The 17,387-nt window shown below is 39.8% G+C and overlaps 1 protein-coding gene across 1 annotated transcript in view; it reads left to right on the top strand.

The window, feature by feature from the left end:
• Positions 1-17,387, top strand: part of LOC140939183 (coiled-coil and C2 domain-containing protein 2A-like) — a 53,287-nt gene that overhangs the window by 11,203 nt on the left and 24,697 nt on the right. Inside the window, exons 8-31 of the mRNA XM_073388751.1 lie at positions 162-188; positions 976-1,044; positions 1,809-1,925; positions 2,430-2,528; positions 3,426-3,552; positions 4,111-4,247; positions 4,729-4,857; positions 6,202-6,244; positions 6,788-6,954; positions 7,266-7,319; positions 7,776-7,849; positions 8,831-8,896; positions 9,609-9,683; positions 10,061-10,132; positions 11,152-11,236; positions 11,594-11,657; positions 11,976-12,068; positions 12,463-12,529; positions 13,015-13,107; positions 13,614-13,698; positions 14,373-14,523; positions 14,950-15,112; positions 15,794-15,873; positions 17,111-17,169. Coding sequence (XP_073244852.1) covers positions 162-188; positions 976-1,044; positions 1,809-1,925; positions 2,430-2,528; positions 3,426-3,552; positions 4,111-4,247; positions 4,729-4,857; positions 6,202-6,244; positions 6,788-6,954; positions 7,266-7,319; positions 7,776-7,849; positions 8,831-8,896; positions 9,609-9,683; positions 10,061-10,132; positions 11,152-11,236; positions 11,594-11,657; positions 11,976-12,068; positions 12,463-12,529; positions 13,015-13,107; positions 13,614-13,698; positions 14,373-14,523; positions 14,950-15,112; positions 15,794-15,873; positions 17,111-17,169 — 2,196 coding nt within the window. The remainder of the gene's footprint in view (positions 1-161; positions 189-975; positions 1,045-1,808; positions 1,926-2,429; positions 2,529-3,425; positions 3,553-4,110; positions 4,248-4,728; positions 4,858-6,201; positions 6,245-6,787; positions 6,955-7,265; positions 7,320-7,775; positions 7,850-8,830; positions 8,897-9,608; positions 9,684-10,060; positions 10,133-11,151; positions 11,237-11,593; positions 11,658-11,975; positions 12,069-12,462; positions 12,530-13,014; positions 13,108-13,613; positions 13,699-14,372; positions 14,524-14,949; positions 15,113-15,793; positions 15,874-17,110; positions 17,170-17,387) is intronic.

Genomic DNA, 17,387 nt, shown 5'->3' with positions numbered 1-17,387 from the left:
GCCTTTCATTGATAAGTAAAAATCTATGCCCTCCACAGCAATGCATTCCCATGTTGTCTATATATGATAGTTTCTCTAGCTAGTGTGCAGTGTAGTAGGATACTGTGCAATGCAACTCATTACGTTTGGCTCAAGAAAAAGTTGTTATTATTTTGTTACAGCCAGTTTCCAGAACTGGAGAAGAAGAGGTAAGCAAACGTTCCTTTAAGTCAAAAACTTGTTTTTATCATCCGCCCGCGTTGCAGGGTTTTCTGCAGTTACCAAAAGTACCAGATTTGTTCGTGAAAGTACAGAGTGATGTACACTTCTTCTGCCGGAAAATGTTTGACATGAAACTCACAGAAATGCTAGCGTTGTTTCCAACCTTTCCGAGACTAGACTGGAAAACAGTTCATTACGTGATTATATACCATTTAAAAACGTTATAATCTTGCAAATATATGGCATCATTATACTATCATCACACTAAATAACATGTGAAAACGCTCGGCGCCTGGCCTCAAACGAAACCGTGGCGCTTAATCACATCGATTTTATTATCATCTTGAAAGAGATTTAAAAGCTGCTGTCTTGAACGTTGGTCCTTCCACAGAGGGGGACCCAGGCTAGCGCTCGTCAACGCACCCTTTGAGTGCTTTAACCCTTCTTCTCCCAGAGTTAACGATGGAGTCTTGTTAGGTAGTTCTTCTGTGTCTGTGGACAAAATCCTTTTGTGTGACCATTCAAACGAAGCCCTTTTGCGAGTAGTTTCACAATGCTTCGTTCGGTTTTTAGCATATTACGAAACAAAATTTGGAAAATTGGAAAATTTGTCTATTTCTGTTTTGGCCACTCGTGGGAGTGAAAGTGTTAAGGTGATTAACTGACTTTGTTTTCACCTGTTCTTCTTTCCAATTGCTTAAATTGGAAAATTTACTGCGATGATCATTCTTCACTTTCATTCAAGAGATTGTAAGAATTTGATTGTATTTCCAGGCCACTCCGGAGAGGAGACTTCGCGGTCTTCGCGACAGACCCTTGCCAACAAGATTTGATGACGCTGGGGTGAGCTGAGTATTGTTTTATCTAAGATGCATAAATTATAGAACATTTCAGTAACTATCTAATGACATGTCCTCTAATCAAGACGGCCACAAAATCTTTCTCGGGAAATTGTTAAATAACACGTTTCAAGATTCTCGTAACCTGGAAATTGCTCATGATTACCCCAGGACGGGGTTGCCATTTTTTTTCGTATGTCTTTCTACATGATCGTTTGTGTGGTTGAGATGTAATACCATCGTTTGTGCTTCAATAACCCTCACAATCCTCACACGGGCAGCCAATCGTTGGAGAACAGTCAGTTTGAAATATTGCATCACGACAAAGCAGTAAATTCATTTAGAGTTGTTGCTTACTTTTGAAAACCTCTGACTTTTTTATGTTCATATTGCCGTGACCGTCATGATATCTTAAAAACTTCCTTATGCCTACGATGAGTGTCACTATATCACGTGTTTCCATTTTATTTTGAGTCAATGTACATGTATGAATGTGACCTTAACAACAGTACATACATGACAGCAATCAATCGATTGGTTCAGCAAATGAATATTTCTGAATGCCAAAGACTGGGGCTTTGCATGCCTATTTGTGTAGTTTTTCTTCATTATCCTAAAATATGAATATGTGTGCATTGTGTGTACCGAACTTACCCCTGTATGAATTTAGCAGGGTAGTTAATGAACAAGCAATGTCTAATTAATAGCAAACCACTCCGATGTCCCTGTTAGTTTTCAAACCCTGAGTAGGTTATTAACTGTCTTCAGCTGCTTCGCGATGTGCCAGAAGAAGATGATGCAGAAGATGCAGAATTGCAAGCCAGCATAGCAAGTGCAAATAAATGGCGAAAGATGGTTGCCCTTACAAGACAACGGGCAGCAGAGGTGATACCGTAATTATGTACAATGAACCCTACTTAATGCATCTGTAATGAGTGAAGATTACTGTAAGAAACGAAGTTAGTGCTCGCCAGACTTTAATAGTATGTCATCCAGAAGTGAAGCATATTAACGGGCAAATCGTAAAGATAGCGATGATATTTATTTTTCTCTGAGTTGCTGCAATTATCAACTCCTTTCTGGCAAAAAAGGCTCGGCCTTCGTAAGTCATCAGACGAGTATGGTGTTCAGTTTCTATTGGGACGACTGTAATACCCAGGACAAATTAGAAACAAAGGTTATGCTAAATGTTAGGTTGGGGGGAGGGGAAGGGAGGGCTGCACAAACGGGGTGTATTATGAGAAATTCGCAAGGGGTGGATAATTGACAAGGCCTCTGTTTGGGCTATGTCCTTATTTGAAAAAACGTTGATTTAGATTTGTGCACAATAATAATATATACTTTTTTCAACACGTTTAAATAGACAGTAATTCTGTGTAAAATTCATAGGGTATTCCTACAGAGGAAGAAGCTTATAATTTTTTTGTCGGCAAAGAGACTAAGGTTGAAGAAAAGAAAGAAACCGGAGACAATGAAGAAGAAGTTGAGGTATATTTTTTTATAGTTGGTCTTTTTCTTGTAACGTTTTGGAGAAGATTTTGAAAATAAATTGAATGGCCCCAGGTTAACACGAGTATTTCGTGAACTAGTTAACGTTAATTTAATTCACGTTTTTGGCATTCTGTTCAGAAGTCATTCAACATCGTTCCCAGGCTCCTCCATTTTCTTCCTGCGAGAGCACCCTGGTAACGACGTTGAAAGTCATCATCAAATTGATAGGCTGTTTCCGGCTCTGTCACTGAGTACAAAAACACTGTGCTGGCGGACAAACAGCGCGGTAGGACCTTGCAAAGAAAGGAAAAATAGCTTTTAAGTGATGTAATCTCTCTGTCGTTTTTGCCCTTCTGCGTAATGCTCTCTAGCAAGATGTTTTGCCTCATGTGACGTTTTGGCTGCAAAGGCCTCTCAGACTTTCCACATGTTATGCCCCGATGTAATCCCTTGCACTCTTTTTTTGCCCGTCTGCGTCTCATGCCCTCCAACAAGGTGTTGTTATATCATCTGACTGTTTAGCTGCACAGGGCCCATTGAAAGCGACCAGTGAGATGAAATCGGGCCACCATATTTCTAAATATATTACCTCGTTCACCAACTGATCATGAAGCTACACTTTGTTTAGGGGCTGTTTAGTTACACTCGATTTATAATTATTTCTTTTTTATTTAAATTGTTGTTGATTCAGAAGGTGCAAGTCATAGCTTAAGTCTGCCTATCATTCTTCAGTCACACATTTCAATTTTTTAATTTGTTTTCCTTAAGAAGGGTTGAGCGTTTAAGCAGAGGCTTTCGCTACCGTCACCAACAATGCATTCCAGGGCTACACCAGTTCTGACCGTAGTCGCGCTTAACCTTCCTCATTGTAGAAATGTTTGTTTGTTTTTTTAGGAGCCCACGGAACCACTGCTAAGAGAAAACGAGCTCCTGACATTCTGGGGTAAACCTCCTTATCAACCTTTAGCAAAACAACAAGAACATGAAGCCAAACTGTACAAAATCCCCAGCATGAAGCCTAGTAAGTCTCAATCTCTTCGTAATAAAAAATTAAGGTTGTTGCTGTTATCTGATGCCCGACCACTTCTATGTCTTGTACATTCAAAATGGCGACTTTCTAGTCGGGGAAAGAAAAAGAAGACCGCGAGAAATTATTTGCAGGCCTGATAGATTTTCTGCCTCTCTGAAAGGCAAAGATGTCACTTGTCTTGTCTTCGGGACGGAACGAAAAACAAAAGACAAACGAACGAACAAACAAACAGCTTCAAAAGAAGCGCCTCGAAGGAGTTGAACAATAAACGTCTTTTTTCGAAAGATGTTCAGTTATTCGTTGTGTCTTCCTGTGCGGAACGACGCAAAAACTCCAGAAGCATTAGTAAAATTGAATTCGTTCTTTGTGGTGACAAATGCTCTTCTTAGAGCTTCGTATTACATGTTAGGTGCATTCGACTTGATAAGGCTAGGAAATACGGCATAATGCGCCTTCTCTAGCTGACAGTCGGTTATGATGTTTAAGTTAACTGCGTCCTCTTGTGAACGTCCTCGGCGATGCTGTTTTTATAATTGATTTTTTTTTCAGTTCCATTAGACGAGAAAGTCCCAGATGGCATGCAACCTCGTTTCTGGGAAGAAGAAGGTTTCTATGTTGGTAAACCCCCGCAAGTTTCTCCTTCAAATTTGAACATCATGGAAAATAGGATTATGGACGCAAACGAGGTTTGTGGTTTTGTTGTTGTTGTCAACAATTATAAAGATATCAGAGGAAATAGTACGCTCACTCAATGTCTTTCCATATGATTCATCCAATTCTCTTATTTCATGTCCAGTTGCGCATCAGTTGCGTATGCAATATTGTGTATGGAGTTGTTTAGATTGCCAGCAGTCTCTTATTTTTCTTTTGAATCACAGCAGATCGAGGGCACGCCCGATGGGTTAGCGGGAAGCCGCGAGGAACGAGCGCGGAAGCCCGATCGAAGAACACCCATCTCTCCTCCTTTTCATCCCTAATTCGCATAATTTTACTTTCTCGCTCGCCGCGCGTGGCTCTGAAGAAAGAAAGACGACCGCTCACAGTCTATCATCCAAGTGTCGAAGAAGTCCGTGATATCTTTATGTAAGCTAGCGACATTGTAGACACTGCTAGACCGTGTGTTCTAAGATAAGGTGTCCTATGATTCGTTTCATTTTCTATACTCAGGGAACTCATTGGTTCGGTGAGGATGGCCAGCTAAAAAGACTATCATCTCCACTGAAGGAAAAACCAACGCGCCCTCCAATTATTAATTTAGAGGAGCTAGACCCCTTGCTTCAAACCGAATGGGTCAAGGTACGTGAGAGTTTTGATCCGCTTTTAGTAAATTTGCATCGGATATTTGTCTTGTGCGCTACAGATCATTTTTAATCTGTATATCCAATAATGAAATGAAATTTGTGGGGGTTACTGATACTGAAGAAGAAAAACGCTGTATTGTCTCGAAAGACCTGCACAAACGTTTTTCTGACCTTAAAAAGTGTAAAAAGAATTTCGATATGTTTAGTGCATGAAATGTTGCTTATCATGGAACTGACATCTTTCCCGGCTTAATGTCCAATCGGACTCTATTCGAACAAATGCGTGACTTTATTTTCTCCCCTTTTAAATGAGAATGAGGATGAGAACGGAGTTCATTTACAGTGGAATTGGAGTGCTGACCATTTGTTTGGAAATTTCGGTAAAAAAATTCTGACAAATCATCTTGTCAATCGCAATTCTGTTTCAAGTCAGTGACCAACGGTGCGCGGGAATGTTTTTTCAAAAGCTGTCATAGCCTGTTCACAGACCCTTTATTATAAAAAATATTCTCTTTTAGGGATCTCATATGAAAACCTAAACCGCGGGTGATTTATTGTCCTTTAGCTCAAGGGGATGGGGTGGCAAAAAAAAAAGAAAAAAAAGAAAAGAAAAGAAAAGAAAATATCGCTCCTTCATGTCACAATCGTATGACTATTTGTCATAAGACTGCTTTACATAGCACAACCTTGTCTTATACCACGTGCTTACGATAATCGCACAGGTGTCTTACGATTGTTGTAGGCTTGATTTGGCTGCGGACTGGACTGTGGGTTTATCTTAAGCTCATTGCATGCGTCAAAGTTGCACAGGGTTTGCAAATTTTATTGATGAGTGGAGTCAGTGTGACTTCTGCTTCACAAATTTTGGAGTCATTTTGGAATATCTGGAGTCAAGTATCAGACTTTCCAGCACGTGGTCCTGGCATGTATACACTATCGTGAAGGATACACGAAATAGCTGTGGCGGTCCGCTGACCTGGAAAGCTCAAATCCATGATAGCGGTCATCGAGTAAACTTCGACCGTAATTTACCCTCCTCCTGTTTTGTCGTGCAGTATAATTCTTTAATTTAACATCAATTGTATTTGTAGCGAAAGAGGTAAGGACAAAACTGTGTTTGTTACCGAAAATTTCTGGACTCCCTCCCTAACCTCAGTTGAGTCATCCGAACAATTTTGGCGTAAAACACGCCAAATTTGGCGTATTTGCGAACCCCGGTTGCACTATGTAAATCGGCCCACAAATTAACATTTCATTTACATGGTAATTGAAAACTTGTACTTTACTCTTTTTGTCCTTTTCTTTCTCTTTCTCTTTTTTTAATTTTTGTTTTGTGTAGGCTTGCTTGGAGACGTGTGATGGCAAATTTATAAACGCAACTGGTAAGTCGAGCAGTTAAAAAGCAATTTTTACAATCACTCTCGATCTCCTCGATCTTAAGAAGAACTTCCTCAAGAACTGTCAATTACAATCCCTTTATTAAAGTGAAGACCTCTTTAGCCTGTCTGTTTTGTTTTCCCAATGTAGGTAAATCTGTACAGTAGTCATCACTGAGAGTCAAAGTAAATTGTTTATATCTGTTGTTCACGGTATTAAACGTTAGTTGTTGACCTGATTGGTCGATCAAGCCACATTAGAGACCTTTAGATTCGAGGGCGAGAATGACTACGAGGACGATATTTGAGTATTCTCAAAAGCATCTTCACTGCATTTTTTTTCACCAGAAAAGTTAGCACTGATTTTTTGTATTGAGCGAGGGTAAACCCTCCCCGATCGCAAAATGATAAAACTTCTTAAACTGGATAACTTGTTTCCGTCAGTACGACATTGTCGAAAGTCTGAGTTGTCAACAAGGTTAACACTTACCTGGACGAGTATGTATAAAGTAGCTTGTTGTAATATAACATGTATGCTGATTTCTGCAGATGAAGAAGCAGCTAATTATCAGCTGGATGTTGATTTGTCCACCCTTACATTCACCCATCATCCATTGTTTAGCAAGGAACATGTGTTGGCATCTCGACTACAGCAATATTACAAACAGTACACAGAGAGGCGAAGGAAAGCAATGTCCAGTCACTACTCTGACAAGGTAGCCTGAGAATGCCAAAAAACAGACGTTATTTATACCTCTCTTTAAGAACGCCAGTCAGTTATTAGGGGAGTTGCGTCATGTTCCGTCTTCACAGACTGTATTAATTAAAAATTAATTTCATTCCAGTCATTTTTGCATTGGGAAGGCAGTTCGTATTATCACCACCTGTCCGTGGAAACGTAACAAAAATTCTTGACGTCAGAATGCGCTTTGGAAAGTCCCTGGTGGTTTTTGAAACCCCTTTAGACAAATGTCAGGAGCTTTCGGAAACTTTGTAGCATTACCGAAATTTAAAATATATTTTTCAGTTGAATGCTTTAAAGATCGCTCTTCAGCAGCTCCAGGAAAATGCAGAAAGAGCGGTGAGTATAAAGTCAGCTAGTTGTATTTAATGCCTTTGCAAAATCAGCATCCTCGCTTTTTGCGCCAAAAGACTCATAAGGCACGACACGAACAGGGCGGTTAGTCTTAAGCCCAAACCTCCAGCCTGGAGGAACAGGAGAGAACGTTTTATCTGTTCTCTACGCTTCCATCTGTTCGTGGGTGGGGCCTGCCTACAAGACTCCAGTCCATATAGCACTAGGGGGTCATGCTGACGCGCAAACCGCTTCGCCATGAAATATTGGTGATCATATCGAGGAAGGCCTTTGCAGATAGACTTCAAATAATCTGTTAAAATCACCCGACATAGCTTTAGGGGGCCACGGAAACGCGCAAAGTTCCACACCACGGTGAGGTGGTGGTCCTAAGGTTACAGCATGTCTTTTCAGGTTCTCTTGTTGTCAGTAGTTATTTATTTATTTATTTTTTTCTAACAGGGGAAGGGCAAATCAAGGGCGATCTCAGTGGCAGACGCAAATAAGAGAATCAAGGAGTACAAAGATCAAATCAGGTTTAGCACATCATTTCTTTGCTCTATATCTTTTTAGTAAAAGCAGTCGTATATTTTTTGATCTTTTTATCCCACTGCTCCTCGTTATATTTAGAGCTTTTAAGACATTCTTAAGGCCTCGTTTATGTGGAGAAAACCTCTCACGGTTGAACGGGTCACCTTCCCAGCCGAGACAACTTTAGCGAGCGTTCATATGAGAAAACGTCGACCCAGTTGCTCGAGCTAACAGCGTTCTCGCATGCTGAAATTCTCCAAAACATCGCTCTCGCAAACTTAGATTGTCTTACCTTGACTGAGTTGACCCGGCTTGGCGAGCCAAAGTGTTGATACAAAATTGCCTCTGCTACGATAGCGACCCCTCTACTGAGCCAACTTTTTTGTTTCTCATGTAAACGATTCGCCGTTTGTTTTGTAAGAAATATACGAAAAGTTGGCTCGCCCGGGGTAGCTCGGATAAGCGGGTGATGCCTCTACCCGGGTGAAACTGCCCACCTACCCCTCTCCTGAGCCAACATTTTGCCCCAAGTGGGAAATAAGGGTTAATGTTGGCCTAGGGGAGGGGTAGGTGGGCAGTTTTCCAGAAACATATGATGATCCCAGTTTTTCTCCACATAAACGGGACTCTAAACGGGGCCTAAATCATGTTTCATATCCCATTCCTTTTTTTTACGAACAAAAGGACAAGCCTAGGAACTTTTTCCTTCCATTCACTTACTTTAGAACTTTCAACTACAGGTAAATAAATAAATAAATAAATAAATACATAGATAAATAAATTAATAAATAAATAACTTAATAAATAAGAGTATAGTACATATTTTATTTAAAAACCGTAACAGGTTAATTGCTTTGCTACGTGAATTAAGCTTGTACAGTGTATGAGAAAGTAGCGTTTTAGAAACGTGAGAAAAACAGTCGCCCATTTAGTTATGGAATTGTCATTTTAATCCTTCTATTTTGTTTCGCTCCAAAAATGTGTAGACAAACAAGAAAACTGCGAGATTCAGAAGATCATAGTGACAGAAATTTGCTCAAGAGTTTGCTAAAGTGAGTTATAGTACACTTTATGTATGATATTTATGAACACGAAGGCTAACAATGCTGTAGCAATTCGATCTTTGCACATACATAGGGCGATGTGCCATGCCATCAGCGAGCAGGAAATTTTTAAATGAGGTTAAATAAATATTTATTTAACGTTGGATTGTATTCGTAACAGTAGAGAGCTTTAGATTTGAGGACGAGAAAGAGTACGAGTACTACATTTAACTTAAAGTTTTTGTGTTTTTTTTTTTTTAAAAAGAGACCCCGGAAAGCTTCAATTTACCTTTTTTCACCCGTCCGAGCACGAAATTTAACTTAAAGTTTTTGTGTGTTTTTTTAAAAAGAGACCCCGGAAAGCTTCAGTTTACCTTTTTTCACCCAAAAAAGGTAAATACAGTTATTTATAATGAAGGAGGTTAAGCCCTCTCCCGATAGCAGAATGATAAAACTTCTTACCTTTGATAACTCGTTCTCGCCACTACAATATTCTCGCTAAAACTCGTAGTAGAATAACAATGGCTATCACGTTTTCCCGCCAAAATGACGCTGGTTCACGCGTGAGCAATCCTCAGTATTGAGAAACTCTCGTATACTCGTAGGCGTTGTCGTCTCCGAAACTAAAAGTCTCTAGTTTGGAAAGTAAGAGATCAATGGCTTTGTATTAAAGAAAATTGCCTAATTAAATATGAACCTTACATTGTTCTTGTATATATAGATGCTGGCGTGAACTTAAGAACCTCAGAGAAGCCCAGGGTTTTGTAAACACTCAATTAAAACTGGTGATCAGAAGGTCAGTGACAACATGTGTCTTCAATCAGCGACAAAATGAGTTGAAACACTTCGCTCTAAACAGGGCTTTTTTACGTTTTACTGACTTTCAAAGGGGGAAATATAGCTTTTCCTCCCCCATCCCCTCCATGCAATGTTGTGCCGATGTTCGAGCTACCCATAGAAAACAACAAACACCTCAACTTTGAATGGAGGGGACATGGGAGTGGTGTGGATTCTTTTGTTCTCTGAAGTTACCCTATTTGAGTAGAATGTCTCAACAATACTGTCGCCGATTGTTGGTAATTAAAAACTATCGCCTAGTTACCAACTTTTTCAATTTGCATGGATTTTACTGTATCTTGAATAATGTTTTGATACAGTTTTTATTCGTTGTAGGGAGGAGACAAATAAACAGGAGGACGAGGCTCTCCTAGAAGAAGAGATTGCTGAAGAAATACAAGAAAGAAGGTTAGAAAAATAGGTCTGCTGCAAAGTACAATGAACACAAAACGTAAATAGCACGCGATTTCTAGAGTCTGGTACATTTCACTGTCTCGTAATTGATTCTGCCGCGATTTGGGTTCTGTTTCAGGTATTCTTGAAATGCCGTGGGAAATTCTTTCGTTCTTTTTGACACATCATGGTAATGGAGCTTGGTAAAAGGTTATACTCAAAAATCGACTTTCCCACAATGTATCCTTACATTCCGGACTAGTAATTGTCGAAAATTTTCGTTTCTTAATTAGTATTTGTTTGTCGGGTGTTGAAAACTTTCATTGTATGCAAATGAATCTTGTGATGAGCATGCGGTTTATTTTCGGCGATGATTGAAATGACGCGCCATGTTCTCATCACGTTTTTGATCTCTGGAAATGATGTAATTTCTCTGGCATCGAGGCCCTTGAATTTTCGTGTAATTATACCCGCGTATAGGCTGCGACCGCAAAAGTATTTCCGGTCGTCGCTGACACGCGTACTAAATCAACTCAGAAACAAATCGTCGAATACGATAAAAGGTAAATATCATGTAGAATACTCGACCGTCGGTAAAGTAGGAAGTGAAAAACCTTTAGCGGGTAAATACTGTTTCGTGTAGAATTAATCGGCTCCTCATTTCTTATTTAATCTCCAAGCAAGCGAGACTTAACGACGATATTAAGAGCGTTCTTGTTAGGTATAGCTCCTAGATGTTGCATGCTACATGCTACGTGCGCAAAACCAAACCCCTATGGGGTGGCAGATACCTATAAGGCTAATATAAGGGAGTACCCCCCCCCCCCCCGTGTTGAAACGGTTGCAAGTTTTCTAGATATATTTTGAAATTTATTAGACTCAGAAAGGTGATGATGTTGTTGTTGTTCTTTTTTGTTTTTGTAAATGTAAAAGTTGATAATTATTGTGATCACTACTGACGTTGGTTTAAGGGTAAGAAGACTTGTGCCCAGTAACGTAAAATGTATCGCATATGCATGTGTTTTATTCGGTAGGGAGGAGTTTGAATCAGAGTACCAGGACAAACTCGCTGAGTATGAAGCGGAACTTAAAGAGTGGAAAAAAGAGGCCAAAAGAAGGGTAACAGTGTAGCTACTACTTTCTTGTCCCTCTGTGATCCAGTTAGGCACAATTTTTCTCGGGTTGTTTCTACTTGGGAACGAGGTTGGCTAATAAACTTATTCGTACCCTTTGAGACCGGGGTTTTAAAAGTATCGAGATCACTTGACCTTTAAATCCGTTAAAAATCATGTCGTCTTTTAAAAGAATATAGCGTATCCCAATTTGATTCGCCCTGCTAAAATTTAGTTTTATTTAAACCGGACCTCTAGATCAAATGCTGGTAGTGATAAGATCATTGTGATCGTTATGTTTGTTAGAAGATATTGTAACTTTAACGGAGGAAACAAAACTTCTATAACAATTATTGCCTTTCAGAAAAGAGCTCGCATGGAAGGGCAGGATTCAAGCCTGATTGCGGAGGAAAATGGTGCAGAAAACCGTGAGAATAAAATTATTTATCTGTTGATTGGGCTAAAGCTTTAAACATACTCACTCACCTTTTTGGTAATTGTAATTTTTCTTTGTTTGCTTGTTTCGGTTATGTAGATCTTTCTTGAACAGTATGCGGCTGAATAATGTCACTAGCCAATACCAGAATTATTCCAGATTTTGTCCCTTTGTAAATTCGCGTGTTTCGTCATTCAAAGCCCTCTCAGACTCACTACCAGTATTAAAGGTTGAGGTGCTACATCAGGTAGAATAATTTGCATGTATGTCGACGCATAAAATATTGTTTTCATTATCACTTGCTTGGCAGTTCCTCCTCGGCCTGCACGGCCCCCGAAGTTCGACGAAGCCGCTGAGTACGAACAACTGAAAGAAAATGCAAGACTTAAGAGACGAGCACCAGGTAATGTTTACTTCATTAAACAAAACTGAATGGTAGAGAAATGCCTTAATTCTACTTAAAGAAATTAACACTTGTTTTCTCTGGTGCTGTTTACATGGAGGTGGGGGACCCCAGGTAGGTGAGGTAACATGTGGCGGGTCACCCCACCTATCATGTAAACGTGATCAAAATAAAATGAGAGATTATATGGACAGGTGGGTTACCTCACCTACCTGCGGTCCCCTACCTCCATGTAAACAGGTCCTTAGTCAATCACGGACCCCTCCCATTCCAGACTGCATACCCGTTCATCCTTCTGTCAGTCTCACAATTCCTCTCTCATCCCTCTCTCCCTTTCTTTCTTCTTTTTTAATTGATTTATTTAGTCGCCCATGACTTTTTTTCTTTGTTTTAGGTGAACCCATCCTTACTCCTGAACTTCTTACGTCCGCCAATGTTACGCCAATAGACCAGGTCACAAGGTAAGTCATTGACTTTTGTGAAGACTTGATAGTGTTGGATCCGCTGTAACTCAGTTTTGTGATTTTGTGGAGCTGTGAAACGTTATCAATAGCACCAGTTTCAGTTTATTGTTTATGTATCTAAGCAGAGCGTAGCGAGTTTTTAGCACATAGCCTTGAACACAACACTACAAGCACTCCTTGGAACTCAAATAGCTACAAAAGATTAATCATATTGTTACACACCATTATAAATCTTCTGATTTTGTAGCCGAAACTCTATATGTGTAAGCAACAATAATTTTACCGTATTGCGTAAGGGGGCGGGGGACAGTTTCGTTACAGTAAACAGAAATCTATTGTTATCGGCGGGGAAGTGAATCTGCCGTCACAGTCCATCAATGAAGCAACAGCCAATAGCCAATTCTTGGAGACATGAAATTGATTGTTTTACATTGTTTGCTTACCCGCTTTGTTTTGATTTGTTTTTTATCCTTTTTTTTTAGGCCTGAAAAGCAGAGGCGGACTGAGATGCAGAATTGGTCAGCATTTGTAAAAGTTTTATTCAACGGTAAAGAGGTGTCAAGAACAGTTGTCAAGTAAGTCGTTACTTTCATAGTCAATCTCCAACTTATTTCAGTCATTTCTTATTAGTCAATCGTTTATTATATGACTGGCTATAGGGGTATGATGAAAATAAGCAATGGCATATAGTAGCTTGTCTGGATTGAACTACACCTTTGGATAAGGTCGTTGATTCCAGAAAGGAAGTAATGCGGTGTCGGTGTAAGTTTTCACTGTTGGTCGTGTACACCTTAACTAAACTGAGAGTCACACTGACACTCAGATGTTAAAGGACCCACACACAAACCGTCACACAGAGGAAGCAGTGGTGAAACAGAGGAATGAAGTGGGGAGGGGGGGGAGGGGAAAGGGGTTCAGGGGTTGACCAGCAGCATCTCCAAATTTCCCAAAGATGGTTGACGATGCAGCAACACAAGACTGTCTCGTGTGCTACTATTTTGGTAACTCTGTAATTAAGAAAATAGGAAGAAAAGAAAGGAACGCTTTTTACAGACATCTTTTCACTTTGTTGTGTTATCAGGAGGCTTGCGGCCGACTTTTCAATTCATTTTGGCGAGATACATAACATTCGGATCGTCCAGTGGCCAGAAAATATTAAACTACAGGTAAGAAAACTCAACTTATTAAGCGACCTCATCTTTCTCGCCGATCACGATGCGCTATTGTCCTTCCGCTGTATTCTTTAAGTCGTTTACATAAAAACGACTGAGAATATTGTAAATCGCGAGTGGCGCATTACAGCTTTACATTGTTTAGACTCATAAACTTAAGTTATTTCACTGACTTGTTTCACCAGACTTGTGAATTTAAGCGGTGTGATACTATACGACGAAAACTTTAACCATTGTTTTATTGTTTTTGTTTGTTAGTTAGTTAGTTTTTTTTTCTAACATTAGTTATTTTCAACGGGCTTTATGCCCCGTGTTGGCCAACAACTCCCAACATTGTTGGATGTTACATGTTGCGTCCCGTTTGCACACCCTGTTGCATGCTGTTGCGTGTTGTTGTTAACCACCTGCAAACGGACGCAACAACTCCCAACATTGTTGGGTCGACGTGTTGGGAGTTGTTTCGTCCGTTCGAAGGTAGCTTTAAATTATACAGATCGCACTAAATTAGATCGATACTTGCGTACCCGGGCTGGAGATTCCTGACTGAAAACTCTGAAAGTCTGTGCTCTGTTTACGGAGTCTTCAAGCACAGAAAGCAAGTTAGCCTCGGTTTTACGTGTGTATCTTGTTTATTTGAACCTAATTAGAGTTCTCACGTATGTTTACAGTTAATGGAGTCTGGGATACAAAATAAGCTTGTAGCAGAGTTATTCCTGCCAATACCTGAGCCAAGTCACATATCTGGAAGAGTTGAACTGGAGTCGTTCGAGTTTAGTAGTGATCAACAGGTTTTCTACAGACACGAGGGTGTTGGAAGTGGTGAGTATACTTCAGTAAATATGAAAAAATAAAAATCAAACAACATCAGTACTGGAAAAATAATAAACTTGTTTTGAAATATTTCGGCTGAATCGCTTAGCCTTTATCAGTCGAAAGTGCCCACTGTACAGCAGTCACGCTACCTTAGGACGGTCACATGACCAGAGAACTGCATCCTAGATGTTTCATTGCTGCAGCCCATCCCCCCTTCCCTGTTAAGAGATCATAGGAAACGTGAAATGAACTCGCTTTTAATTGACGTTTAACGTTTTATTTTATCTAACGTTTAAGCTCACTATCTTGTGCTTAACCATGTCAACCCAATAATCAGTTTTGACGATCAAGATTAAGTTTCCACAGTCCTTAACCGAAGTTGAAAATTCTGATATGACGGAGCCAGTTAGCAATTAGCCCTTGTTATCGTAGGCCAGCCTCTGGACTTCGCCTCCAACAATGCAACTGAACCCCAGCCTCCAATCTACCTTCTGACGTCTGGTACCATCCTGGCCAGTCTTAGTTGGGCTGTGGGGAATGATGGAAACGTTATGGCTCCACCACTGCAGACAGGCAATCCAGCTTCAAACCTAAGGTGAGTAGGGGGCGAGAAAATGGCTTCGTTTTAGCAACTACCAACCACAACTGTTTCTTTGAGTCAGCTTCCTAGCAAGAGTATGTTTCCAGTGACTTGATCGGTTGAGGCATCATGACTAACTTTGATTTATACTTTACAATTATTAAAACCACCTACTGAAAGGGTAAAGATTTTAGCATGGTGCGGAGTTAGCTAGACTAGAGAGTATTAATAGCTAGTTAGTATGAGCCCTCTTTGGCTCGGGTGTGATGAATTGCGTGCACACAGATTTAAAAAAACAACAAACAAACAAACAAAAATAAACGCACTCGGTCAGTCGCATTGTCAAATTTGATCACTTGTTTGCCGCCTAAAATACCACGTGCAATGCTTCTATCCCATCGACCCTAAAGCGCGTGCAAAGATGCCAGATATCGCGAATAAGGGCTATTCGAATAAGACGGAAAATAACCCAATTTGCTGGTCGCAAAGAGTAGGGAACCTAGACCCCGGCGGTGTGGTCTGTCTCTCATGGACGGAGGGGACTGTTAAGGGCCAAGAAGTAATTGGCTCCACGCTGTCGAGGTTACCCTACCAAGAATTGGCAAATCTAAAAAATCATATAATTAAAATTAGGAATTAGGATTGTCTCCTGAGAAGACCGATATTATATTGACCATGTTTTTATTTCATTAACAGTGCTGTAAAACGATATGATGCTTTGGCTGCTCTTGGAGCAGCTGGAATGGTGGACATACAAAATCTGGTCAAGTGGATAGGCAAGTTTAAGGATCCACTGGAAATGATTATTTCATCCTCTGATGTGAAAAACTTTTGCTTTTAGTTAAAGAACGAAATTTAAAAAAGTGGTCCTTTTCCAAGTTATGCGCAATCCTTGTATTGTTCTATCCTGCAAACAAAGACAATTGATCTTCCTAAAGGCTTCTTCCCGGAGGCTGGACAACAAAAATGTTACTTCAGTGTTATAATAGTAGTTGGAGATCTGTAATGTTAATACTATGTATATATATGTGAAATATGATTATTTCATCCTCTGATGTGGAAACTTTTTGCTTTTAGTTAAAGAACGAAATTTTAAAAAGTGGTCCTTTTCCAAGTTATGCGCAATCCTTGTATTGTTCTATCCTGCAAACAAAGACAATTGATCTTCCTAAAGGCTTCTTCCCGGAGGCTGGACAACAAAATGTTACTTCAGTGTTATAATAGTAGTTGGCTGAGATCTATAATGTTAATACTATGTACATATATGTGACAGGATAAAGATCAGGCCCCATTTCCTCTTAAAACGCGCCCATGTTAGTTTTCTTTTCTATATGTTTAATTTAACCGGAGAATGAGTTGCGCGTTATAGAAATTATTTGTTATACAGTCAAAGCTCTTACAAGCGACCACTTTTTGAGGAATTCTTAAAAGTAGTCGCAACTGAAGCTGGTCGTTTACGAGGATGGGTGACGAACTACTTCTTCATTTTGACGCGAAATGTCAGCGTTGATTTATAATTTTACGTGTAGAATTACAAAATTGCCATGGCAACCTTTGTACGTCTCAGCTCCAAGATGGCGACGAAGTTTTATTAATGAATAAAGATGTAAACCTAAAAACACGAAAGGGCACATCAAGAAGATCGTAACAGGTATTTTGTCGAAAAATTCTGAACTCAAGCCAAATTTAAGCTCTAAACTTTTGAGAGTATGGAGTTCTCGATCGACAAATACGATAAAACCAGAATAAACATGTCAAAAATCCACTATTGCGAGCGTAATTCGTCTCCCATGATATTAATAGGTTATCAAATGGTATACTCGTAAAATTAGGGAATAATTTCACTTGCGTTTTGTCCAAATCGGCTCAAAGGCTCGGGAAATTATTAGGATTTCGACTAAACGCGCGTAAAATTATTCCCTAATTTCACTCGTCACTATATGATTACACACACTTATTTCAGTCTCTTCATTTACTTACTTATTGTTTTTTGGTATATTTACCTTTCTTCAGAACAATCTCACTTGGACCCCAATGATCCTGCTAATGCTGACATCATGAATATCATTAAGGTGCCGAAACAGTTTCGATATTCATTACCTCTTATTGTATGTGTGGCAAGGATTAACGTTTTCTTTTCCTTTTCAAATCCTTCACAATACGAAAGTGTCGCCGAATTGTTCGTAACGCCGCTCTTGTAAGACTAGATTGCTTCTGTCTCACAAGAGTAAGGAGGCTGCTTTACGATAAATTCTCGGACACGCAAAAAAGTTTATTCTTCCCCTTTTTC

The sequence above is a fragment of the Porites lutea genome, chromosome 5 (assembly GCF_958299795.1).
Source record: "Porites lutea chromosome 5, jaPorLute2.1, whole genome shotgun sequence".
In the NCBI taxonomy this organism is placed as follows: domain Eukaryota; kingdom Metazoa; phylum Cnidaria; class Anthozoa; order Scleractinia; family Poritidae; genus Porites; species Porites lutea.
The sequence above is the reverse complement of the archived record's forward strand: the minus strand, read 5'-3'. Positions and strand labels throughout refer to the sequence as shown.